Genomic DNA, 25,295 nt, shown 5'->3' on the forward strand with positions numbered 1-25,295 from the left:
TATTTCAATTGACTGATTTCCTTATATGAACTGTAACTCGGTAAAATCGTTGACATTTGTGCATGTTGCATTTATATTTTTGTTTAGCATATACATTAGAAATCATATTCCAAAATAAATGTCAGGGTGAAAAGAATTGAAAAGTCAAATATTGTTTGACAGGTTTTTCTTGCTTTCGTTTAGTGCTGCTCTGACCAAAGGACACCGGACCAATGATATTCGTCAGTGCAGAAAAGTTCAGGTGAGGGGGAGTGGAGAGGTGTCAGGTAACATTATTCACTCATGAGTCACTGTTTTTACCTGCCAGTGAAGAACCGGAAGGATACAGTTTGAGTGGATTCTACTTACATTTTTAAGAGATAAATATTGAAACGATACTAATCAAGACGCATTTGCACCTGTGATGAGGTGAGTATTAATCTGTTATGTTTTTCTGTGTTTAAATCCGTTTTTTAACGAGCATCGAAACACAAAAGTGTCTTGGTTGTGCTGGGAGTATCATAGCGCTCAGGTGTGGCACCTGTTTTTCCTATGAATAAAGATACATTGAAGAGTATTGTACGAACCTACAATGTTAGATAAAAAGTTTAAAAAAAAGTGTAGGCCTAAATACAAAGACAAAGTAAATATTTAAATAACATACTGTTGTTATTTGACCATGGTTACATTATTTCATACATACCTGTACTTTAATAGCTACAGAACATACACGCCATGGTGTCATGTTTATGTTCATACAATATCCTCCCACTCGACCAGTAGGCCTAGAGTGAACCTCCTATCATTGCCAGAGGTGACTCTATTGTGATTTTACTCTGAGCAATGTCAATGCACAAGAGTTATGTCTGTCAATGTGCCACACACCTCACCTACCCCACCTCTCTGTCCCCCAGGTGAGTGACCATGGCGCAGCACTATGATGGTCTGTCCCACTGTAAGCTGGCCCTGGCGTTTGCCATATTGATGGACCTGCTAGGTGTGTCTGCTCTGCTGGTCGGGGTCTTTGCCCCATTAGAGATTAAGGGACAGGACTTTGGGGACCTGCTGGTGTACTCTGGGGCTCTACTGATGCTCATGTCCCTGGGAGGATGGGTCATGTGGTACAGCGGGAACCTCGAGGGCCTGACCTCCAAGAAGGAGCTAGGGGGAACCATGGGTGCCATGGACCGGCTGGCCCGCTCCCTCAGCCGCAGGATACGACTCCCCAGGAGCCACAGCAGCCCCTCGTGATGCTTCATGGTTAGGCGTAGGAGAAGGGCGTGGTTGTAGGGGAGGATCCTCAGTGTCTCCATTAGACTATTGGCCCCTGACAGTCAAACTGCCTGGGGGTCTGGGAGCAGAACCAGGCTATGGCCTGTGATGTGAACGGGCAAAAGCGGGGTTGGGAGGAGCGCCCTTCTCAAATCAAACAGTAATCTGAGCCGCTCAGTCATGTTGTCATCAAGGCAGCATATGTTCACATTTTCAAACTATTTTTCATTATGAAGGCAGATAATGATTGCTTTTGATACAAAGGCTTTTTGGTATGTGAAAACCCAGAATCCTACTCATTACTCCACGTGATTAACCTGTCACTTTATTTTTGGAGCTGACGGGGAGGATCTCGGTTCCAAAACGAATGTAATCAAAGCTAACCCGCTTCAGCTGGGGCAGGAATAAGATTCAGTTTAAGATATTTTTTTTTATAGAACTCCCTCATTCTTTAACCCAAGTTCCACCACCTCCACAGTGGAAGAGACTTACATACTGCTAGTTCACTAGTATCAATTACAAGATGGAAAAACTGTTGCTCATTGCATTTTATTGTGACTTGACCTTTGCTAAAACACCTCAGGTAGATAACAAAATTGTAGACTGTCTGGATAGGATTTTAAACGATCAAGCATGGAGGCCATTCATAGTTCACTTGGTTGGTTTGTTTAGGCTTGAATCTGTACAGAATTGGTCTTTATATTCATAATAATCCATGTGTTATGGTTTTCTTTGAATCGTAATAGGGTTTTTGTATTACATGATACAATTGTATTAAAACTATAAAATATCCTACCACAGGGCATTTGTGAAGATTTGGGGTGTAAAGTATTACATTATATTGACTTGAAAACAGATATTTTATGAAAGTATTTACAAAAGTTTATTTTTCATAGATTTAAGTAGATACATAGATTATCTTGCATAGAGTCCAGTTATGATTAACATTTTTCAGACATGATTCACACACACAAACACACTTTCAAATACTGCATAAAATACTTTAAGTATCTTTTGAGACTTCCACTCCCTTATCACTCTGCAAATGAAAACTTAAAACAAAAAAAATTAACAAATCATATGTGTTTCACAAAGTCATGACGAGCAGACATAAGATAATTTCTCTGGGAGAAATACCAGCATTTTTTTTTCTAGAATCTTTAAGACGATTAGCCAATAATTTCTAAAGATTTGACACACACACACACACACACACACACACACACACACACACACACACACACACACACACACACACACACACACACACACACACACACACACACACACACACACACACACACACACACACACACAGAGAGAGAGATGATAATAAAGTGCAGATTTACCAAGCATGCAATGGGAACTGAAGGCCAGGTCTTATGCAACAATAGTTATTAGGAACCCAGCAGCTTCAACACTACATCTCAGTATCAATGTAAACAAGTTTGATCCAACGTCATGGAATGATGATATGAATCTGAGTGTGCATGTTTTGTGGTAAAAACAAACCCAAACCATTCTTAACTGACCAAACAAAAGTCAGAGACTCTTACTGTAAAATACTTTGCTACAGTGATGATGATATTTACATTTGAGTCATTTAGCAGACGCTCTTATCCAGAGCGATTTACAGGAGCAATTAGGGTTAAGTGCCTTGCTCATGTGCGTGCACAGACCGATTTTTTACCTAGTCGGCTCGGGTTTTCGAACCAGCAATCTTTGTGTTACTGGCCCAACGATCTTAACCGCTAGGCTACCTGCCGCCCATATATGATTACCATAATGAGGAAACATGTTTCACAAAAAACACAAAACATTGTACAATGACCAATCTCACAGCAACGATTGTCAAATCATATTAAGGCACACATAGAGGAGACTGGGTTAACCAGGTGAAAGGTTTAGTCAAGGGGATGAGGGTAGCAACTGAATAACAGAGTGAGACAAGAAGGATTAAGCTGTGATGTCTTAATTTAATCCCAAGATTCTAGAACAAAAATCCAAATGGAACTCCTAGTGAATGAAGCCCATTAAAACATGGCTCCCATTTGTACTTCCTGGTCTCTTGTATGACATCTCTGTCTAATCCTTCCTTGTCTCATTCTAGACTGGATGTGGGTGTGGTCAAAGGGCGGAGCTGGGCAGGGAGGGGGTGGGGCTCTGCCAGATGATCATGTGACTGCGGTCTGATCGCAGCGGGGCAGCTTTGGGCGCGCCGTCATTCGCGTCGTCGCCTGGAAAAGTTAAGAGGGAGACAGAGTCAGTCAGACAACCACTCTAATGACAACTACGTGATGTCCTCAACTCACCGATGCGGAAGTTGATGTAGCCCTCTCCTCCACTGAGGATGAGCTGAGAGGTAGAGACTAGAGTCACAGCACCGCCTCCTATTGTAGAGGAGCTGGTCACACAGCCTGGGGAACACAGATATAGAATACTAATAACCATGTAATAACTGCATAGTATCACAATATAATACTGTCGAATAACCATGTAATAACTGCATAGTATTTAATACTGTAGAACAGGGCTATTCAACTATATTCCTACTGGGGACAGATGTAAAAAGGTTAATTGCAAGGAGGATGGACATTTTCCACATGCAATTAATGTTCGGAAGAACTGTATAAAAAAAAGCAACGCACATGACCAATAAAGCACTTTTCTTCAAATTAAATGTTGCTAAAAGTAATTAGGAAAGAAGTGGAGGGCGCTCAACCAATGTGAGTCGAGGTGCAGCCCAAAAATGCTCATCATTGAAAAGGAAGTCACAAAACTCGCTCATCATTTTAACTATTAAAAGCTTCTTAAACGTAATTAGGTTGTTTTAAAATCTGAAAACGAACCATCTTAATAAAGAACACAAAGATATGTCAAATCAGGTGATGCCAAATTCCAGTCTGAAGGAAGGAAGCTTTGAATTAATTTCCCACAGTCATTAGGTGCATTTATTTGTCCCACTCCCTTCTAACAAGTCCTTGTGAGCATCAGAGGGAAACAGATGGCATGTAGTGTTCCTGAGAGTCGTAGCTTTCAGGAATGGGGTCATAACATGTTGTAGCTTAAACCGTTGAAAAACACTAGAGCCAAACTCATATGAAGAAAACATTATCAACATGCCACATAGGCGCTAGAAACCACAAAAAACACTAGGATCTACACTATAGACAACCACAATAGTGCTTGTCATTTTGATACTGAACGTCGGATTTTTGAGGGGATTTCTTTGCAGATCTTTGATTAATGTTCAGAATTGATCAAAGGGCCAGGGTAAATGAATAAATGGGGCGGATATGGGCCGTGGGCCGCCAGTTGAATAGCCCCGCTGTAGAATAACTGCATTGTTACACAACAGTGAATGAATGAACAACGATAAGAGATTTTCACCAGGTGCAGCAATGATGAACTTGACAGCCTGGCGGTGTCCATGGTAACACAGTTGTGCTGCCGCCAAAGAGCAGTATGGTATAGAGGCAGACTCTGAACCTATGGAACGCAGAGAAGAAGACAATTGAGATGTGACCAGTGTAAGGGCATTATCTCTCAGGTCATTCTGTTGTTGACTTCTGGGGACCAGTACTCACTGAGAGACACAGGGATGGAGAAGATGGCGCCACTTCCTGTTCCCACCCACAGCCGGCCAGAGATGAAGGTGAGGGACGAGATCTGCAGCGGAGAGAGAGACAAGAAGGCAGGGCCTGGAGGAGACAGAGCCAAACAGTCAGGAACTTATCCATTCAGTTTTTGGGTTGAAGAGGTAAGGATTGAAGCAAAATTGAAGAAAATGTATTCAAAGTTATACATTAACTTATATGTGGGCCATTACATGCTCACATCAGCAATATAAACATGAGCAGATTCATGAACTGAGAATTCTGTTCCTGCTCCTACCCAGTGTTTTGGTGACCAGAGGGGTCAGATCCACATCCTGCAGAGGCCGGCCAGTGGACCAATCAAAAAGCCTGAGTGTAGGGTCGAGCCGGCAGGACGTCCACACACCACTTCCTACCGCACACAGGAAACGCACCTGCTGCTCACTGCGCTCCGAGACGGTTAAAGTTTGCTGAAAGAGAGAGGTGGGAAATATAGACAAAATAATACAAAGTACAAACCATTCTGAATTCACACACAATATTTTCAGGTTCGTCAAACTCTTACCTCCACTTTTCTATTCTCGACATCGACCACATGAACCCGATTCCAGTATCCTACCCATAAGCACGCCCCCTTCGCTAGGCAACAACGAATGGGCTGCAGTGGAGACGATCCCAGAGGCAAAACCTCATGTGATTGGAGATCCCATCCACCTGTCAAATATAGTGATGATTAGTCATCATCAGTCTCTTACAATCACAGATTGTAGTTGGTCATGGATAGATGGTATGCAGTTTGTCAAATTGACGTCAAAATATGTTTTCGTTTTTTTGCATTTTAGCTAACCCTATGCTAACCCTATTCTTAAACTTAACCTAATTATCCTAACCGGCTACGCTAATTCTCTTAACCTGCTGCGTAAGTTCTCCTAACCGGTTACGAAAAGTCCATTCTGACATAAACTGTATGCCTTCTAGCCAGAACCGTCGTATCTCAAACTTAAATGGTACCACTTCTTCCATCCTTTCCTTCATATGCACTGATATGATCCTGACAGTAGCCTGACCTGATCCTGACAGTAGCCTGACCTGATCCTGACAGTAGCCTGACCTGACCTGATCCTGACAGGAACCTGACCTGATCCTGACCATAGCCTGATCTGATCCTGACAGTAGCCTGATAGTAGCCTGTCAGGAACCTGACCAGATCCTGACCTGATCCTGACAGTAGCCTGATAGTAGCCTGACAGGAACCTGACCAGATCCTGACAGTAGCCTGACCTGATCCTGACAGTAACCTGACCTGATCCTGACCATAGCCTGATCTGATCCTGACAGTAGCCTGATAGTAGCCTGACAGGAACCTGACCAGATCCTGACCTGATCCTGACAGTAGCCTGATAGTAGCCTGACAGGAACCTGACCTGATCCTGACCTGATCCTGACAGTAGCCTGACCTGATCCTGACAGTAGCCTGACCTGATCATGACAGTAGCCTGACCTGATCATGACAGTAGCCTGACCTGATACTGACAGTAGCCTGACCTGATCCTGACAGTAACCTGATCTGATCCTGACAGTAACCTGATCTGATCCTGACAGTAACCTGACCTGATCCTGACAGTAGCCTGAATCCTGACAGTAGCCTGACCTGATCCTGACAGTAGCCTGACCTGATCCTGACAGTAACCTGACCTGATCCTGACAGTAACCTGAGAGGGGGAATTACCTGGGTTGTGCGAGAAGAATGCAAGCGTCCCATTGGCTAATCCAGCAATGACTTGACCAAGTGAATACCTGAAAGGTTTAGAGTTGAAAGTAAACATAAATAAAGACAAAACATGCAATATTCAAACTGGTACACAATTATCCTTTCAGATCTAGTCATCCAAGTGTCCAACTGTAGGGGCTCGCGGTCTATATCGGACTGGGTACAGGAGTACTCACGTGAGAGAGTGCACACCCTCAGACAGAGAGATAGACTGCAGACAGCGCCTCCTGGCTGTGGACGCGGAGTGGACCAACACACTGGGAATGGAGGAAGAAAGAAACAGAGGAGAGAGGGAGAATGAGCAACTGTCAATTGTTTAACATATCATGGAATAGCATGGTTCTGATCTCCACACCTCACCTTCCTTCCTGAGTTCCAATCCACACAGTTCCTGAGGTCTCACCTGATGACACAGAAACATAACAGAGACAGTAAGCTGATAGCATTGCCAGTGTTTAAAGCATTGTTAATGGAAATAACTAGTTGAGTGATGATTTGGAAATGATGGTGGCTATGGTTAACAAGTCTACAGAAATCAAAAATTGGTAAGCTGATCCTAGATCTGTGCCCAAGGGTAACTTTTACCCGGAGAGTAATAGATAGCACTGACCAGTAGGGGGCACAGCACAGATGCATAGGGCGGGCGAGGTGGGCGGGAGGCTGAACTGATCCAGCACCGTATTGGACCGTGCAGGGTTGATCACTGTGACATCACTACTGGAGGCGGGACCAGAGACCACCCACACTGCACACTGACAGAGTGGATGGAAGAGGGAGGAGTGATGCCTACTACTGAAAAATGACAGATCAACCTCTAGCCCAGTGTTTCCCAAACTCGGTCCTGGAGACTCCAAGGGGTGCACGTTTTGTTTTTTGCCCTAGCACTACACAGCGGATTCATATAATCAAAGCTTAGTGATGAGTTGATCATTTGAATCCGCTGTGTGGTGCTAGGGCAAAAACCAAAACCCCTTGGGAGTCCCCAGGACCGAGCTGGGGAAACACTGCCCTAGCCCCTACCCACTAGGCATATGTGTGGAGACTAGAGGTCGACCGATTATGATTTTTCAACGCCGATACCGATTATTGGAGGACCAAAAAAAGCCGATACCGATTAATCGGCCGATTTTTAAAATGTATTTGTAATAATGACAATTACAACAATACTGAATTAACAATTATTTTAACTTAATATAATGCATCAATAAAATCAATTTAGCCTCAAATAAATAATGAAACATGTTCAATTTGGTTTAAATAATGCAAAAACAAACTGTTGGAGAAGAAAGTAAAAGTGCAATATGTGCCATGTAAGAAAGCTAATGTTTAAGTTCCTTGCTCAGAACATGAGAACATATGAAAGCTGGTGGTTCCTTTTAACATGAGTCTTCAATATTCCCAGGTAAGAAGTTTTAGGTTTTAGTTATTATAGGAATTATAGGACTATTTCTCTCTATACGATTTGTATTTCATATACCTTTGACTATTGGATGTTCTTATAGGCACTTTAGTATTGCCAGTGTAACAGTATAGCTTCCATCCCTCTCCTCGCCGCTACCTGGGCTCAAACCAGGAACACATTGACAACAGCCACCCTCGAAGCAGCGTTACCCATGCAGAGCAAGGGGAACAACTACTCCAAGTCTCAGAGCGAGTGACGTTTGAAACTCTATTAGCGCGCACCCCGCTAACTAGCTAGCCATTTCACATTGGTTACACCAGCCTAATCTCAAGAGTTGATAGGCTTGAAGTCATAAACAGCGCAATGCTTGAAGCATTGCGAAGAGCTGCTGGCATAACGCACAAAAGTGCTGTTTGAATGAATGCTTACGAGCCTGCTGGTGCCTACCATCGCTCAGTCAGACTGCTCTATCAAGTCAGACTTAATTATAACATAATAACACACAGAAATACGAGCCTTAGGTCATTAATATGGTCGAATCCGGAAACTATCATCTCAAAAACAAAACGTTTATTCTTTCAGTGAAATACGGAACCGTTCCGTATTTTATCTAACGGGTGGCATCCCTAAGTCTAAATATTCCTGTTACATTGCACAACCTTCAATATTATGTCATAATTACGTAAAATTCTGGCAAATTAGTTCGCAATGAGCCAGGCGGCCCAAACAGTTGCATATACCCTGACTCTGCGTGCAAGAGAAGTGACACAATTTCACCTGGTTAATATTGCCTGCTAACCTGGATTTCTTTTAACTAAATATGCAGGTTTAAAAATATATACTTATGTGTATTGATTTTAAGAAAGTCATTGATGTTTATGGTTAGGTATACGTTGGAGCAACGACAGTCCTTTTTCGCGAATGTGCACCGCATCGATTATATGCAACGCAGGACACGCTAGATAAACTAGTAATATCATCAACCATGTGTAGTTATAACTAGTGATTATGATTGATTGATTGTTTTTTATAAGATAAGTTTAATGCTAGCTAGCAACTTACCTTGGCTTCTTACTGCATTCGCGTAACAGGCGGGCTCCTCGTGAGGCAGGTGGTTAGAGCGTTGGACTAGTTAACCGTAAGGTTGCAAGATTGAATCCCTGAGCTGACAAGGTAAAAATCTGTCATTCTGCCCCTGAACAAGGCAGTTAACCCACCGTTCCTAGGCCGTCATTGAAAATAAGAATGTGTTCTTAACTGACTTGCCTAGTTAAATAAAGGTGTAAAAAAAATATACAGTGGGGCAAAAAAGTATTTAGTCAGCCACCAATTGTGCAAGTTCTCCCACTTAAAAAGATGAGAGAGGCCTGTAATTTTCATCATAGGTACACTTCAACTATGACAGACAAAATGAGAAGAAAAAAATCCAGAAAATCACATTGTAGGATTTTTTATGAATTTATTTGCAATGGTGGAAAATAAGTATTTGGTCAATAACAAAAGTTTATCTCAATACTTTGTTATATACCCTTTGTTGGCAATGACAGAGGTCAAACGTTTTCTGTAAGTCTTCACAAGGTTTTCACACACTGTTGCTGGTATTTTGGCCCATTCCTCCATGCAGATCTCCTCTAGAGCAGTGATGTTTTGGGGCTGTTGCTGGGCAACACAGACTTTCAACTCCCTCCAAAGATTTTCTATGGGGTTGAGATCTGGAGACTGGCTAGGCCACTCCAGGACCTTGAAATGCTTCTTACGAAGCCACTCCTTCGTTTCCCCGGGCGGTGTGTTTGGGATCATTATCATGCTGAAAGACCCAGCCACGTTTCATCTTCAATGCCCTTGCTGATGGAAGGAGGTTTTCACTCAAAATCTCACGATACATGGCCCCATTAATTCTTTCCTTTACACGGATCAGTCGTCCTGGTCCCTTTGCAGAAAAACAGCCCCAAAGCATGATGTTTCCACCCCCATGCTTCACAGTAGGTATGGTGTTCTTTGGATGCAACTCAGCATTCTTTGTCCTCCAAACACGACGAGTTGAGTTTTTACCAAAAAGTTATATTTTGGTTTCATCTGACCATATAACATTCTCCCAATCTTCTTCTGGATCATCCAAATGCTCTCTAGCAAACTTCAGACGGGCCTGGACATGTACTGGCTTAAGCAGGGGGACACGTCTGGCACTGCAGGATTTGAGCCCCTGGCGGCGTAGTGTGTTACTGATGGTAGGCTTTGTTACTTTGGTCCCAGCTCTCTGCAGGTCATTCACTAGGTCCCCCCGTGTGGTTCTGGGATTTTTGCTCACCGTTCTTGTGATCATTTTGACCCCACGGGGTGAGATCTTGCGTGGAGCCCCAGATCGAGGAAGATTATCAGTGGTCTTGTATGTCTTCCATTTCCTAATAATTGCTCCCACAGTTGATTTCTTCAAACCAAGCTGCTTACCTATTGCAGATTCAGTCTTCCCAGCCTGGTGCAGGTCTACAATTTTGTTTCTGGTGTCCTTTGACAGCTCTTTGGTCTTGGCCATAGTGGAGTTTGGAGTGTGACTGTTTGAGGTTGTGGACAGGTGTCTTTTATACTGATAACAAGTTCAAACAGGTGCCATTAATACAGGTAACGAGTGGAGGACAGAGGAGCCTCTTAAAGAAGAAGTTACAGGTCTGTGAGAGCCAGAAATCTTACTTGTTTGTAGGTGACCAAATACTTATTTTCCACCATAATTTGCAAATAAATTCATTAAAAATCCTAATGTGATTTTCTGGATTTTTTTCTTCTCATTTTGTCTGTCATAGTTGAAGTGTACCTATGATGAAAATTACAGGCCTCTCTCATCTTTTTAAGTGGGAGAACTTGCACAATTGGTGGCTGACTAAATACTTTTTTGCCCCACTGTATAATAATTTTAAAAAAGATTTTTGAAAAAAATTAAATCTGCTGAAGCGGCGTCCAAAAATACCGATTTCCGATTGTTATGAAAACTTGAAATCGGCCCTAATTAATCGGCCATTCTGATTAATCGGTCGACCTCTAGTGGAGACCTAAAAAGGTTTGGATGGGTGTAAACAGTATTCTAAACAACATGGTTCCATCTAGCCTGTCAGTGGACATGGAGCTACTACCATATTGATTCTACCTATCAAACCTCTCAGATCTACAAGAAGTGCCAGTAAGAGCTAGGGGTCGATTTGGCATTGAGAAAAACATAAGCATGACATGGTCTGAAAATGGTGGTTAGATGGTACTGCAAGTGGTAGTTACTGTGACTAGAACTAGTAAATTGACGGTAATGACCACCTTACCGTTGTCTCGCCTGAGATCTCAGGTGTGACAGCAACAGCACAGTTTAGCTACAGAGAGAAAACACAAGTTATGGACTGTGTTCTGGGAAAAGACTGTCTGGGTTAAAAACCATAGCACTGATTGTATAGACATGTTTCTGAATAGTAAGTCCTACCTTGGCTGTAGAATCTCTCTGGTCCAGCAGTCTGAGCTGCACTAGGACAGGCACATCTTTGGGCTCGGGGGTCGGATCGGAGGAATCCTGCAATAATCCCACACAATATACTGAATATACCAGATTAAGGTTTGTGTCTATTTCCACAGTCTGTGTGTGAGTATTTTCACCTCTGAAGTAAATATTGTGTTTACCTACAGTGTCTTCAGACAGTATTCACACCCCTTGACTTTTTCCACATTTTGTTGTGTTACTGCCTGAATTTAAAATGTATTCAATTGAGATTGTGTGTCACTGATCTACACATAATACCCCATGTCACAGTGGAATTGTACAAATAAATAAAAAATGAAAAGCTGAAATGTCTTGAGTTAATATGTATTCAAACCCTTTGGTATGGCAAGCCTAAATAAGTTAAAGGAGTTAAAGTGTTGCTTAACAAGTCACAACTTGCATGGATTCACTCTGTGTGCATTCTGTTTTGAATGACTACTCCATCTCTGTACCCTACACATACAGTTATCTGTAAGGTCCCTCAGTAGAGTAGTGAATTTCAAGCACCGATTCAACCACAAAGACCAGGGATGTTTTCCAATGCCTCGCAAAGAAGGGCAAAAAAGCAGACATTGAGCATCCCTCTGAGCATGGAGAAGTTATTAATTACACTTTGGATGGTGTATCAATACACCCAGTCACTACAAAGATACAGGAGAAGGAAACCGCTCAAGGATTTCACCACGAGGCCAATGGTGATTTTAAACATTTACTGGCTGTGATAGGAGAAAACTGAGGATGGATCAACTGAGGATGGATCAACAACATTGTAGTTACTCCGCAATACTAACCTAAATGACAGAGAGAAATGAGGAAGCCTGTACAGAATAAAAATAGTCCAAAACATGCATCCTATTTGCTATAAGGCACTAAAGTAATACTGTAAAACATGTATCCTGTTTGCTATAAGGCACTAAAGTAATACTGTAAAACATGTATCCTGTTTGCTATAAGGCACTAAAGTAATACTGTAAAACATGTATCCTGTTTGCTATAAGGCACTAAAGTAATACTGTAAAACATGTATCCTGTTTGCTATAAGGCACTAAAGTAATACTGTAAAACATGTATCCTGTTTGCTATAAGGCACTAAAGTAATACTGTAAAACATGTATCCTGTTTGCTATAAGGCCCTAAAGTAATACTGTAAAACATGCATCCTGTTTGCTATAAGGCACTAAAGTAATACTGTAAAACATGTATCCTGTTTGCTATAAGGCCCTAAAGTAATACTGTAAAACATGCATCCTGTTTGCTATAAGGGACTAAAGTAATACTGTAAAACATGCATCCTGTTTGCTATAAGGCACTAAAGTAATACTGTAAAACATGCATCCTGTTTGCTATAAGGCACTAAAGTAATACTGTAAAACATGTATCCTGTTTGCTATAAGGGACTAAAGTAATACTGTAAAACATGTATCCTGTTTGCTATAAGGGACTAAAGTAATACTGTAAAACATGCATCCTGTTTGCTATAAGGGACTAAAGTAATACTGTAAAACATGCATCCTGTTTGCTATAAGGCACTAAAGTAATACTGTAAAACATCTATCCTGTTTGCTATAAGGCACTAAAGTAATACTGTAAAACATGTATCCTGTTTGCTATAAGGGACTAAAGTAATACTGTAAAACATGCATCCTGTTTGCTATAAGGCACTAAAGTAATACTGTAAAACATGCATCCTGTTTGCTATAAGGCACTAAAGTAATACTGTAAAACATGCATCCTGTTTGCTATAAGGCACTAAAGTAATACTGTAAAACATGTATCCTGTTTGCTATAAGGGACTAAAGTAATACTGTAAAACATGTGGCAAAGAAATTCATTTTTTGTTCTGAATACGAAGCGTTATGTTTTGGGGCAAATCCAAAACAACACATAACTGAGTACCACTCTTCATATTTTCAAGCATGGTGGTGGCTGCATCATGTTATGGGTATACTTGTCATCTGCAAGGACTAGGGAGTTTTTTTAGGATAAAAGAAAATTCGTAATAGAGCTAAGCACAGGCAAAATCCTAGAGGAAAACCTGGATCAGTCTGATTTCCAACAGACACTGGGAGACAAATTCACCTTTCAGCAAGACAATAACCTAAAACACAAGCCCAAATATACACTGGAGTTGCTTACCAAGACGACATTGTAACTAGGCCACTCAGGAACATTCAGTTTTGACTTAAATAAACTTGAAGATGCCAAAATGTTTAAATGTCTGTCTAGCAATGACCAACAACCAACATGACAGAGCTTGAAGAATTTTTTAAAGAATAATAAATGGACAAATAGTGTCCAATCCAGGTGTGCAAAGCTATTAGAGACTTAACCAAAAATACAATTTATAATCTCGCTAATAATCGCTCCCCAAGGTGATTCTAACATGTATTGACTCAGGGGTTGAATACTTATGTAATCAAGATAGATTAGTGTTTTATTTTCCATAAATGTTTTACAAATATTATAATTTTTCTCCCACTTTGACATGACAGATTATTGTTTGTAGATTGTTGTCAAAAAATGACAGTTAAATCTATTTTAATCCCACTTTGTAACTCAACAAAACGTGGAAAAGTCAAGGGGTGTGAATACTTTCTGAAGGCACTGTACAGTTGAAGTCCGAAGTTTACATACCCCTAGAAATGTCAGAATAATAGTAGAGAAAATGATTTATTTATTTCATCACATTCCCAGTGGGTCTGAAGTTTACATACACTCAATTAGTATTTGGTAGCATTGCCTTTCAATTGTTTAACTTGGGTCAAGCGTTTCGGGTAGCCTTCCACAAGCCTCCCCAAATAAGTTGGGTGGATTTTGGCCCATTCCTCCTGACAGAGCTGGTGTAACTGAATCAGGTTTGTAGGCCTCCTTGCTCGCACACGCTTTTTCAGTTCTGCCCACAAATTTCCTAAGGGAGTGAGGTCAGGGCTTTGTGATGGCTACTCCAATACCTTGACTTTGTTGTCCTTAAGCCATTTTGCCACAACTTTGGAAGTATGCTTGGGGTCATTGTCCATTTGGAAGATCCATTTGCGACCAAGCTTTAACTTCCTCACTGATGTCTTGAGAAGTTGCTTCAATATAATCGACATCATTTTCCGACCTCATGATGCCATCTATTTTGTGAAGTGCACCATTCCCTCTTGCAGCAAAGCACCCCCACAACCTGATGTTGCCACCCCCGTGCTTCACAGTTGGGATGGTGTTCTTCAGCTTGCAAGTCTCCCCCTTTTTCCTCCAAACATAACGGTGGTCATTATGGCCAAACAGTTCTATTTCTGTTTCATCAGACCAGAGGACATTTCTCCAATAAGTATAATCTTTTCCCCCATGTGCAGTTGCAAACCGTAGTCTGGCTTTTTTATGGCGCTTTTGGAGCAGTGGTTTCTTCCTTGCTGAGCGGCCTTTCGGGTTATGTCGATATAGGACTCGTTTTACTGTGGATATATATGTATATATATATACTGTGGATATATATACGTTTTACTGTGGATATATATACTTTTGTACTTTTGTATATATATATTTTTTTCTTCTGAGGTCTTGGCTGATTTCTTTTGATTTTCCCATGATGTCAAGCAAAGAGGCACTGAGTTTAAAGGTAGGCCTTGAAATACATCCAAATACGTCAATTAGCCTATCAGAAGCTTCTAAAGCCATGACATCATTTTCTGGAATTTTCTAAGCTGTTTAAAGGCACAGTCAACTTAGTGTATGTAATCTTCTGACCCACTGGAATTGTGATACAGTGAATTATAAGTGAAATAATCTGTCTGTAAACAATTGTTGGAAAAATTACTTGTGTCATGCACAAAGTAGATGTCCTAACCGACTTGCCAAAACTATAGTTTGTTAACAATAAATTTGTGGAGTGGTTGAAAAACGAGTTTTAATGACTCCAACCTAAGTGTATGTAAACTTCCGACTTCAACTGTGTGTGTGTGTGTTTACCTGTGTGTGTGACAGTGGCATGCTCCAGCCATGAACCTGGCGTTTTCCCAGGGTTCCCCAGACATGAGAGCGGATTTCTCTGTACAGCTCCCTCCTCCTGACCCGCGGAGACAGGGCTGCAGCAGGGGAGGCACCACTGGGAGGAAGCGGGAAGAGGAAGAACAGAGGGGAAGAAGGGGCAGTGGGTGAGAGAGTGTTTTAAAAAGATGACTGCTTTATGATAGTTACTAATGTAACCTATGTTACATTAGTAACTATCATAAAGCAGTACATTTTTTTAAACCACTCTCTCACCCACTGAGGTGAGTTCACTTCAAACCTTACAATGTAAAGCACTTTGAGCAGTTGCAAAGAGCTCCATAGACATGTAATCCCATTATCATGGGGAGGCAGGTAGCCTAGTGGTTAGAGCGTTGGGCCAGTAACCGAGCTGACAAGGTAAAAATCTGTCGTTCTGCCCCTGAACAAGGCAGTTAACCCACTGTTCCTAGGCCGTCATTGTTAATAAGAATGTGTTCTTAACTGACTTGCCTAGTTAAATAAAGGTTAAATAAAATAAAAATCAACGTACTCTGTCTGAGTTGTACTGACAGCCAGTTGCCGTGGAGACCCCATTGGTGAGTGAGTGAGGGACGGGGACGTCGGCAAGGTCAGCGCTAGAGCAGCGGACGGAACCAAGGGGTTCTTGTTCAGGCCAAACAAACGGTTGAATCTTGAACGGACAGAGAGATGGTTAATTTGACTGCAATGGACCAGAAACTATTACGCATAACTTTCCCAAAGGTCTGGTCATGTGCTTGGGCTATAGACTGTGTAGCCACAGGTAAATATGAACAGCTAAATGTTGTGAAGTCAGAGCCAGGCCCAAGACAAATATGTGTGGACGTGTGCCTGTTATCAGTTCAAGGTTTAAAGTGGAGAAAGTGGTTAACAGCATCTGTGGACTTCTTCACTGTAATAATTGCCAAATTAAAAACAGTCGTCTTTTCCTTCCTGATTCTTCACTCCCTCGCTCCTACCTTCTCCACACACTAGTCCTTTCTCTCTCTGTGATCCTCTCTTCTTGGGTGGCCCTGAAAAGAAGGGATGACTGATGTGAGATGGAGAAAAATGAGTTATTCCCTTCTCCCTTTTCTACAGGACTATGAAACCTCCTGTCAGTCTACTTCTATGGGGAAGACAGGCAGGTATGGTTACCGAATGGTCTGACTGCGTCTCACAGCCTCCTGTCAGTCTACTTCTATGGGGGAGACAGGCAGGTATGGTTACCGAATGGTCTGACTGCGTCTCACAGCCTCCTGTCAGTCTACTTCTATGGGGGGAGACAGGCAGGTATGGTTACCGAATGGTCTGACTGCGTCTCACAGCCTCCTGTCAGTCTACTTCTATGGGGGAGACAGGCAGGTATGGTTACCGAATGGTCTGACTGCGTCTCACAGCCTCCTGTCAGTCTACTTCTATGGGGGAGACAGGCAGGTATGGTTACCGAATGGTCTGACTGCGTCTCACAGCCTCCTGTCAGTCTACTTCTATGGGGGGAGACAGGCAGGTATGGTTACCGAATGGTCTGACTGCGTCTCACAGCCTCCTGTCAGTCTACTTCTATGGGGGGAGACAGGCAGGTATGGTTACCGAATGGTCTGACTGCGTCTCACAGCCTCCTGTCAGTCTACTTCTATGGGGGGAGACAGGCAGGTATGGTTACCGAATGGTCTGACTGCGTCTCACAGCCTCCTGTCAGTCTACTTCTATGGGGGGAGACAGGCAGGTATGGTTACCGAATGGTCTGACTGCGTCTCACAGCCTCCTGTCAGTCTACTTCTATGGGGGAGACAGGCAGGTATGGTTACCGAATGGCCTGACGGCGTCTCACAGCCTCCTGTCAGTCTACTTCTATGGGGGAGACAGGCAGGTATGGTTACCGAATGGTCTGACTGCGTCTCACAGCCTCCTGTCAGTCTACTTCTATGGGGGAGACAGGCAGGTATGGTTACCGAATGGTCTGACTGCGTCTCACAGCCTCCTGTCAGTCTACTTCTATGGGGGAAGACAGGCAGGTATGGTTACCGAATGGTCTGACTGCGTCTCACAGCCTCCTGTCAGTCTACTTCTATGGGGGAGACAGGCAGGTATGGTTACCGAATGGCCTGACTGCGTCTCACAGCCTCCTGTCAGTCTACTTCTATGGGGGGAGACAGGCAGGTATGGTTACCGAATGGTCTGACTGCGTCTCACAGCCTCCTGTCAGTCTACTTCTATGGGGGGAGACAGGCAGGTATGGTTACCGAATGGCCTGACTGCGTCTCACAGCCTCCTGTCAGTCTACTTCTATGGGGGAGACAGGCAGGTATGGTTACCGAATGGTCTGACTGCGTCTCACAGCCTCCTGTCAGTCTACTTCTATGGGGGGAGACAGGCAGGTATGGTTACCGAATGGTCTGACTGCGTCTCACAGCCTCCTGTCAGTCTACTTCTATGGGGGAGACAGGCAGGTATGGTTACCGAATGGTCTGACTGCGTCTCACAGCCTCCTGTCAGTCTACTTCTATGGGGGAGACAGGCAGGTATGGTTACCGAATGGTCTGACTGCGTCTCACAGCCTCCTGTCAGTCTACTTCTATGGGGGAGACAGGCAGGTATGGTTACCGAATGGTCTGACTGCGTCTCACAGCCTCCTGTCAGTCTACTTCTATGGGGGGAGACAGGCAGGTATGGTTACCGAATGGTCTGACTGCGTCTCACAGCCTCCTGTCAGTCTACTTCTATGGGGGAGACAGGCAGGTATGGTTACCGAATGGTCTGACTGCGTCTCACAGCCTCCTGTCAGTCTACTTCTATGGGGGAGACAGGCAGGTATGGTTACCGAATGGTCTGACTGCGTCTCACAGCCTCCTGTCATTCTACTTCTATGGGGGAAGACAGGCAGGTATGGTTACCGAATGGTCTGACTGCGTCTCACAGCCTCCTGTCAGTCTACTTCTATGGGGGAGACAGGCAGGTATGGTTACCGAATGGCCTGACTGCGTCTTACAGCCTCCTGTCAGTCTACTTCTATGGGGGGAGACAGGCAGGTATGGTTACCGAATGGTCTGACTGCGTCTCACAGCCTCCTGTCAGTCTACTTCTATGGGGGGAGACAGGCAGGTATGGTTACCGAATGGTCTGACTGCGTCTCACAGCCTCCTGTCAGTCTACTTCTATGGGGGAGACAGGCAGGTATGGTTACCGAATGGTCTGACTGCGTCTTACAGCCTCCTGTCAGTCTACTTCTATGGGGGAGACAGGCAGGTATGGTTACCGAATGGCCTGACTGCGTCTCACAGCCTCCTGTCAGTCTACTTCTATGGGGGGAGACAGGCAGGTATGGTTACCGAATGGTCTGACTGCGTCTCACAGCCTCCTGTCAGTCTACTTCTATGGGGGGAGACAGGCAGGTATGGTTACCGAATGGTCTGACTGCGTCTCACAGCCTCCTGTCAGTCTACTTCTATGGGGGGTGACAGGCAGGTATGGTTACCGAATGGTCTGACTGCGTCTCACAGCCTCCTGTCAGTCTACTTCTATGGGGGAGACAGGCAGGTATGGTTACCGAATGGTCTGACTGCGTCTCACAGCCTCCTGTCAGTCTACTTCTATGGGGGAGACAGGCAGGTATGGTTACCGAATGGTCTGACTGCGTCTCACAGCCTCCTGTCAGTCTACTTCTATGGGGGGAGACAGGCAGGTATGGTTACCGAATGGTCTGACTGCGTCTCACAGCCTCCTGTCAGTCTACTTCTATGGGGGAGACAGGCAGGTATGGTTACCGAATGGTCTGACTGCGTCTCACAGCCTCCTGTCAGTCTACTTCTATGGGGGAGACAGGCAGGTATGGTTACCGAATGGTCTGACTGCGTCTCACAGCCTCCTGCAGCTCAAACAAACGCTCCTTATACTGGTTCTTCTCCATGACAACACGGGACATCTCCGAACGAGAGAACCGACGCAGCGATATGGTCAGGGAGGACTATGGGTAACAGATTAACATTCTAGTTAGAGTACATCAAGTCCATTAGAGAAACAGAAAAAGGTTACAACACATCTATTAGCAGAATATAAAGAGACAACACAAAGAAAGCCCTCTTACATCATCTGATTTATTTGATTCCAGTTCTTTCCGAAGTCTACAGAAGAGCAGAAACACACGCAATCAATGAATCACACCACATTAACAAATATTGTTTGTATACCTTTGTTGTCTCATTCTGCCAACCATCAACGACCTGATACTAGAGTTGTGTACCTCTTGGTTTCCTCCTCCATTTCCTTCATCCTTCCCTCCAATCGGGTGACAGTCTCCTGGCAGGAAGTCACCTCCACTTTAAGAGCTGACCTCTCATTGGTCAGCTCCTCCACACGAGAGATCAGTGCTTTCCGGGCCGCGTTCACTAACTCACTGGGAAAGGTAGAGGGAGACAGTGTAAGAGAGAGAGAAAATGAATGAGAGATAGAAATAATGCATAAGTAAGTAAATACAGTAAACAAAGGACCCATTGTGCCCAGTTTTACTTCAGGCCCAATGTGCACTCTGTCAACGTATCTAAATGAAACAGAGGCATAGTGAATGGTAAGCCCCCTACACACAGAGTTAGTCACACAGGACTAGTCATAGTAGGGTAATAATAACGGTGGGATAAACGCGGGGACTTACTGGGTGTGTTTCAGTTCCTCATACTGAGAAAGAATCTCCTCAAACTGGTCAGTGCTGCCTGCACAGACAAGAAGAAACAAACAGTTCTCACCACAAATAGCATTAACCCATACCTTAACCTTAAGTCAACCCTTTTCAGAACAACTAGCTTGTAATTGCTCACGCCAGATCTCATGACATTGACACTTCAATCCAGTCTAACTAGTGCCTACTGCCCAGCACTGCCTAAGATACCCCCTCAGCTCTTTCCCCCTAGACTTCCTCTGGCTGTAAAATAGAGGTTGTATGTATTTTAAGAGAGCAAAGGGCATACATTTCATCTTATGTGAACAACCAGTGCAGTGTTTCACTGCAAACAGGGGGCGTAGGTGTGCCCTTGCCTAATGGCCGTACCTCTGACACTGGCCCCCTGGTCCACACTCTCTATGTATTCCTGACTCAGCTCTGACAGCTCTGAGAACACAGACTCTGTGTTCCTCAGCTCCCATTCCAGACTATGCATATCTTCCTCCTCCTCTTCTTCCTTCTCCTGCTTCGCTCCTCCTTCCTCTTTCTTAATTTCTTCCTCCATGCTGGTCTTGGTCTCGTCTCCAATTGTCTCTTTGGCATCTGCTCGGACCGGGGTGCTAGGGAACATGGATAACAGAGAAAAGGTTGGGAGGGGGCAGTGAGTGTCAGTTTGTCCAACAGTAAAGTGTGTGTTGGGGAGATGTCCAATCAAAAGTCTTTCTGAACCATGACAGACCTGTGAAGGGAAGCCGTCTGATTTACAGTGAACTAGTTGTGGCTGAGTTGGTTTATGGTTATGAATGTGTAAAAGAAAAGCTTTCATGGTAATGCAATAAAGTCAGTCCAGTTCATCTTGCACTGTAAGTGCACACATACAGGACATACCTGGCCTTCATAAGGCCATGAAACTTCACCAGCTCAGGGGTGGAGCTTATGATGTCATTAATGAAGGACGCATCTCTGTCTGGCATTACGACAATGTCAATCACCCTATCGTCCTTGGTTACCGGTTCTTCCAACAGGACAGAATCAGGAGGTGTTTCTGGCCTTTGATCAGTTAGCTGGAAAAGGGGAGGAGTCAGTAAGGACAACTTCCGTAGAAAAATACTACTGCTACAAGACAGAACAGAGGTTATCAAATCTAGAGAACGTACCTCCTGCCCGCTAACACAGGATTCTGACTGGCCCTGGGTAGGTTGTGAATTCTTGGAGCGCACATGGTTACTAAAGACAGACAGGGCCCATTGTGACATCATAATGCAGTGAAAATCAGAAACCATCAAATGAATGTACCACAGTGAGAGAGATATCTTTAGAATGGAAAGACTGCATACCGTTCCATGTTGTTGTAGTCATATTAACTGAATTGAGTGTTGGCTAACCTTAGTGGAGATCTCGCTCTCTCTAGATCCATTTTCCTCTCCAGCAGATCCTTATAACTGACCACCAACTGAGAGACAGCGAGAGAACGAGAGAATGGAGTTAGAAAAAGAAGGACAACAAGGAGGGACAGGGGAATAATAAAATACATTTCCAATGATGGACAGCAGCTGTTATTGATAGAAGAGTACACAGACGTTGAGTCCCAAACAGCCTCGTCAGTCTAAACATGCTGTCGTCTGACCTTGTTGTGAGTGTGCTTCAGTGTGTTCAACTCTCTGCCCAGTCCAGCCCTCTGCTCCTCCAAGGCCACCACTGTCACAGAAACAACACAACACACAGTAGCAATTAGCATTAGTGTCACATACAGTACGTCTCAATGACGAAGGGTGCCAGTCAGATTCTGCCGTAGCCTACTTGCCATGGTCTTACCAAACATCCTCAGTTTGTAACAAAAAGGACGTGAATGAAGGAAGTGAATCAAATAATATAAAATAATCTACACGGACATGAAGAGGGTAAGGCATCAAAAGAGAGAGCGGGAAATAGATAGAGATTGTTACAACACTGTACATAGTCATAATAGACCATTTGAAATGTCTTTATTCTTTTGTGAGTGTAATGTTTACTGTTAATTTCTGATTGTTTACTTCACTTTTTTAAAATTCAAATAAAATGTTATTTGTCACATGCGCCGAATACAACAGGTATACCTTACAGTGAAACGCTTACTTACAAGCCCTTACAGAATCAATGTGCAGGGGCACAGGTTAGTCGAGGTAATTGAGGTAATATGTACATGTAGGTTGAGTTAAAGTGACTATGCATAGACAATAAACAGAGAGTAGCAGCAGTGTACAAGGGGGGGGGGGCAATGCAAATAGTCTGTGTAGCCATTTGATTAGCTGTTCAGGAGTCTTATGGCTTGGGGGTAAAAGCTGTTAAGAAGCCTTTTGGACCTAGACTTGGCGCTCTGGTACCGCTTGCCGTGCGGTAGCAGAGAGAACAGTTTATGACTAGGGTGGCTGGAGTCTTAGACAATTTTTAGGGCCTTCCGCCTGATATAGAGGTCCTGGATGGCAGGAACCTTCGCCGCAGTGATGTACTACCCTCGGTGGTGCCTTGCGGTCGGAGGCCGAGCAGGCCATACCAGGCAGTGATGCAACCAGTCTTGATGCTCTCGATGGTGCAGCTGTATAACTTTTTGAGGATCTGAGGACCCGTGTCAAATCTTTTCAGTCTCCTGGGGGGGGGGGGGGGGGGGGGGAATAGACTTTGTCATGCCGTCGGATCCTTACAAGACACCCAGACCTACGTCCCCGATATCTCTGTCTATTCCTCCTGCGAATGACGGGGATGAGGGCCTTGCCGGGCGTCTGAAGTAAATACTTTGCGTCCGACTCGTTAAAGAATAAGTATTCTTCCAGTACGGGGTGACCCAGTCAGACACTCACATTGGTCAGCCTGCTCTCTGGCCTTTTTCTCCAGTTCTTTTTCCCTCCTCTCTCTCTCCTTCTCTCTTCCCCTCATCGTCCTCCGCTCCTGCTCAATCTGGTCATCCAACTCCAGATACCGCTAAATGCAAAAAACAAACATGTATCAAAATGAATGAAACTATATGAAACGTTTTATTTATGCATTTTAATCAACATCCTGAATTCACTGAGTTGAAAAGGAATTGATCCCAAACCCTGACTCCATATCACATTAGCATAAAAAAAATATATATATATAATCCATAAACACTTCCATCCCCTCTCACCTCCTGGCTCTCTCTCCTCAGTAGTTTCTCACTCTGGTATCTCTCCAACAGCTCATCTCGCTCTCCTTTCTCTCTCTCGGCCTCCTCCTCCCTCTCTCTGAGCTGGGCTCTGCAGCTGGCCAGGCCCTCCAGGACCCATACAAGAATGGGCACCAGGGACTCCACAACCCCTACGCCATGGGTCTCTATCACTGTCTGTAGCAGGGAAGGAGGGATGGGGGGTAGCATCAGATGAGTGTGGGTGGTGATGGAGAAGAGACAGAGGAATGAAAAGCCAGCGAGGAGAAAGAGAAGCATGAAAGGGGTGATAAAACAGAAAGCAGTTGAGTGGTGGATGTGATGTGTGTTTACCTGTAGTTCTGAGTACAGTTTCCCGGCCTCTTCACTCACAATATCAGGGTCCAGATCCAGCTCCCCAGACCCACACAGGATACTCTCTCCACACTCCATCCCTCTCTATCTCCCTCTCTGTCTATAAGTTAATTGGTCTCAGCTGATATGAGTATGTGAACTGTGTCTGTCAATACACCTCTTCCTCTTATATATAAATACCTACCCAACTAGTTTATCTAGACCTCTCACACTCATGTCTACTCCCATTTCATCCATCTCTCTACTGTACATGGTCCTTGCTCCATTTCTACAGTAAATGACCCCCCTATTCTCCTTAATGCCTCTTCCTCTGCTCTAACTGACGCTGATGTCTGGGGGGGAGCGGGTTGGTGCCCATTCTGAAAGAGAGAGAGAAAAAAACAGAATCATAATAATTTCTACAATGTCAGTGGAAATATAGGCTTGCAGGTACATACTACATGACTATTTTCAGAAGTAAAAACCCCTTTATAACTATCAAACCACCATCATCTGTTTCCCTTTCTCTTAGTTTCCTGTGTCTCACTGTGAGGGACAGAATGTGAACACTAGACATAGAAGTGATACAGTGTGTATCGAGTTAGTTACTTTATTCACACTATGAATCTTGTCTACTTTTACATATGTCTGTTGCTCTCTCCAATAACAGGTTGTGCCGTTAGACAAGTGACTTGGCAGTATGCAGAATCAGAATGACTTAACATTAGCATTACTAAGCAAAATGACTCCATTCACGGTTAGTAAGCCTACTCCTTTTAATTCACACACACCGACTTAGGGTGTTTCCCAACATGACTTGCCCTAGCAGGCGTACCTGTCCTCCTCACAGATCCGTCCTCCTGCCACCACCAGGCTCTTAACTGGGGATCAAAACACATGACAGTGCCCACTACCCTGGTCTAGGCCTTACACCTACAGGCAGTGGATCCCAAGTAACCTCGACCAACGTCTGGCATCCCTTGTCCCTGGATATGTATATCACTGATGGGGTTTCTTTCTTCTTATTGGTGTGTTGTTATTCTAAAGTAACTGTCAGATTATTATGCAATCTGTCCTCCAAAACGATTCAGACTGTACAAACACTTACCACCTGTTGCTGAATTGGTAGTTTGTGTTGCTGGGTACTGTATGTACTACAAAAACACACACACACACACACACACACACACACACACACGAGATATTGAATGACAGCAACACACGGACGTCCAAAGAATAATCGACGATGCAGCCTAAGCAATAAACACCAACTCGATCTAGCCGGCCTAAAGTGCAATAACATGATGACTTATAGATCTTACGAGATCACCTTCATTTCATTTGGCCAACTGTTTAGCCTACTGTACTTCGGAGAACTGCACCAAAACGTTCACTCTGTCTTTTTATATGTTAACTCACCTTTGAGTCTCTTTAGTTCCCAAAACTTGTATATCATTTGTTGAAACAGGTAATATTCCAGTAGTTCACTTTGGAGAAGATATCAATTACTCCTAAAATGAGTTTAAAGAAGGGGGTGTAGTTTAATTGCGACTCATTTGATCGAATTCCTGTTCTGGCCTATCGGAGTGATAAGACTGTCTGCAGTGTCCAACGGTCG

General features: G+C 43.8%; 2 protein-coding genes across 3 annotated transcripts; one reads left to right on the top strand and one right to left on the bottom strand.

Annotated features, from left to right (window-relative positions):
- The first annotated feature begins 150 nt into the window (after positions 1 to 150).
- Positions 151 to 2,046, top strand: LOC139573316 (transmembrane protein 238-like). Its single transcript, XM_071396632.1, has 2 exons — positions 151 to 408; positions 894 to 2,046. Exon 2 carries the CDS (start codon positions 904 to 906, stop codon positions 1,228 to 1,230), a length of 327 nt encoding a protein of 108 aa, XP_071252733.1. The 5' UTR covers positions 151 to 408; positions 894 to 903; the 3' UTR covers positions 1,231 to 2,046.
- Positions 2,047 to 2,110: 64 nt separating this feature from the next.
- LOC139573312 (C-Jun-amino-terminal kinase-interacting protein 4) lies at positions 2,111 to 25,295 on the bottom strand. Of its 2 annotated transcripts, XM_071396617.1 has the most exons (29): positions 25,097 to 25,266; positions 24,786 to 24,831; positions 23,678 to 24,057; positions 23,327 to 23,521; positions 23,019 to 23,139; positions 21,809 to 21,879; positions 21,567 to 21,634; positions 21,339 to 21,408; positions 21,070 to 21,245; positions 20,569 to 20,801; positions 20,176 to 20,233; positions 19,768 to 19,920; positions 19,612 to 19,648; positions 19,364 to 19,491; positions 16,505 to 16,558; positions 16,057 to 16,197; positions 15,486 to 15,621; positions 11,481 to 11,567; positions 11,326 to 11,373; positions 7,229 to 7,370; positions 6,979 to 7,021; positions 6,795 to 6,875; positions 6,577 to 6,644; positions 5,413 to 5,561; positions 5,146 to 5,317; positions 4,839 to 4,952; positions 4,642 to 4,740; positions 3,564 to 3,668; positions 2,111 to 3,488 (listed from the first exon to the last, which is right to left on the bottom strand). In XM_071396617.1, the coding sequence occupies exons 3-29, from the start codon at positions 23,774 to 23,776 to the stop codon at positions 3,379 to 3,381; spliced, it is 2,958 nt and encodes a 985-aa protein (XP_071252718.1). In that variant the 5' UTR covers positions 23,777 to 24,057; positions 24,786 to 24,831; positions 25,097 to 25,266; the 3' UTR covers positions 2,111 to 3,378. The 2 variants fall into 2 exon arrangements, with proteins under 2 accessions (XP_071252718.1, XP_071252719.1); XM_071396618.1 differs by lacking the exon at positions 24,786 to 24,831 and having other exon boundaries at positions 25,097 to 25,295.

The sequence above is a fragment of the Salvelinus alpinus genome, chromosome 4 (genome assembly GCF_045679555.1).
Source record: "Salvelinus alpinus chromosome 4, SLU_Salpinus.1, whole genome shotgun sequence".
In the NCBI taxonomy this organism is placed as follows: Eukaryota; Metazoa; Chordata; class Actinopteri; order Salmoniformes; family Salmonidae; genus Salvelinus; species Salvelinus alpinus.

Bases quoted from the DNA above. Each gene is read 5' to 3' on its own strand.
- LOC139573316 (XM_071396632.1), top strand. From the start codon at position 904: ATGGCGCAGCACTATGATGGTCTGTCCCACTGTAAGCTGGCCCTGGCG.
- LOC139573312 (XM_071396618.1), bottom strand. From the start codon at position 23,776: ATGGAGTGTGGAGAGAGTATCCTGTGTGGGTCTGGGGAGCTGGATCTG. The intron at 16,559-19,363 runs GTAACCATACCT...CCTTCTTTTCAG, and splicing joins AGACGCAGTCAGACCATTCG to GGCCACCCAAGAAGAGAGGA. The intron at 3,489-3,563 runs GTGAGTTGAGGA...TAACTTTTCCAG, and splicing joins CTACATCAACTTCCGCATCG to GCGACGACGCGAATGACGGC.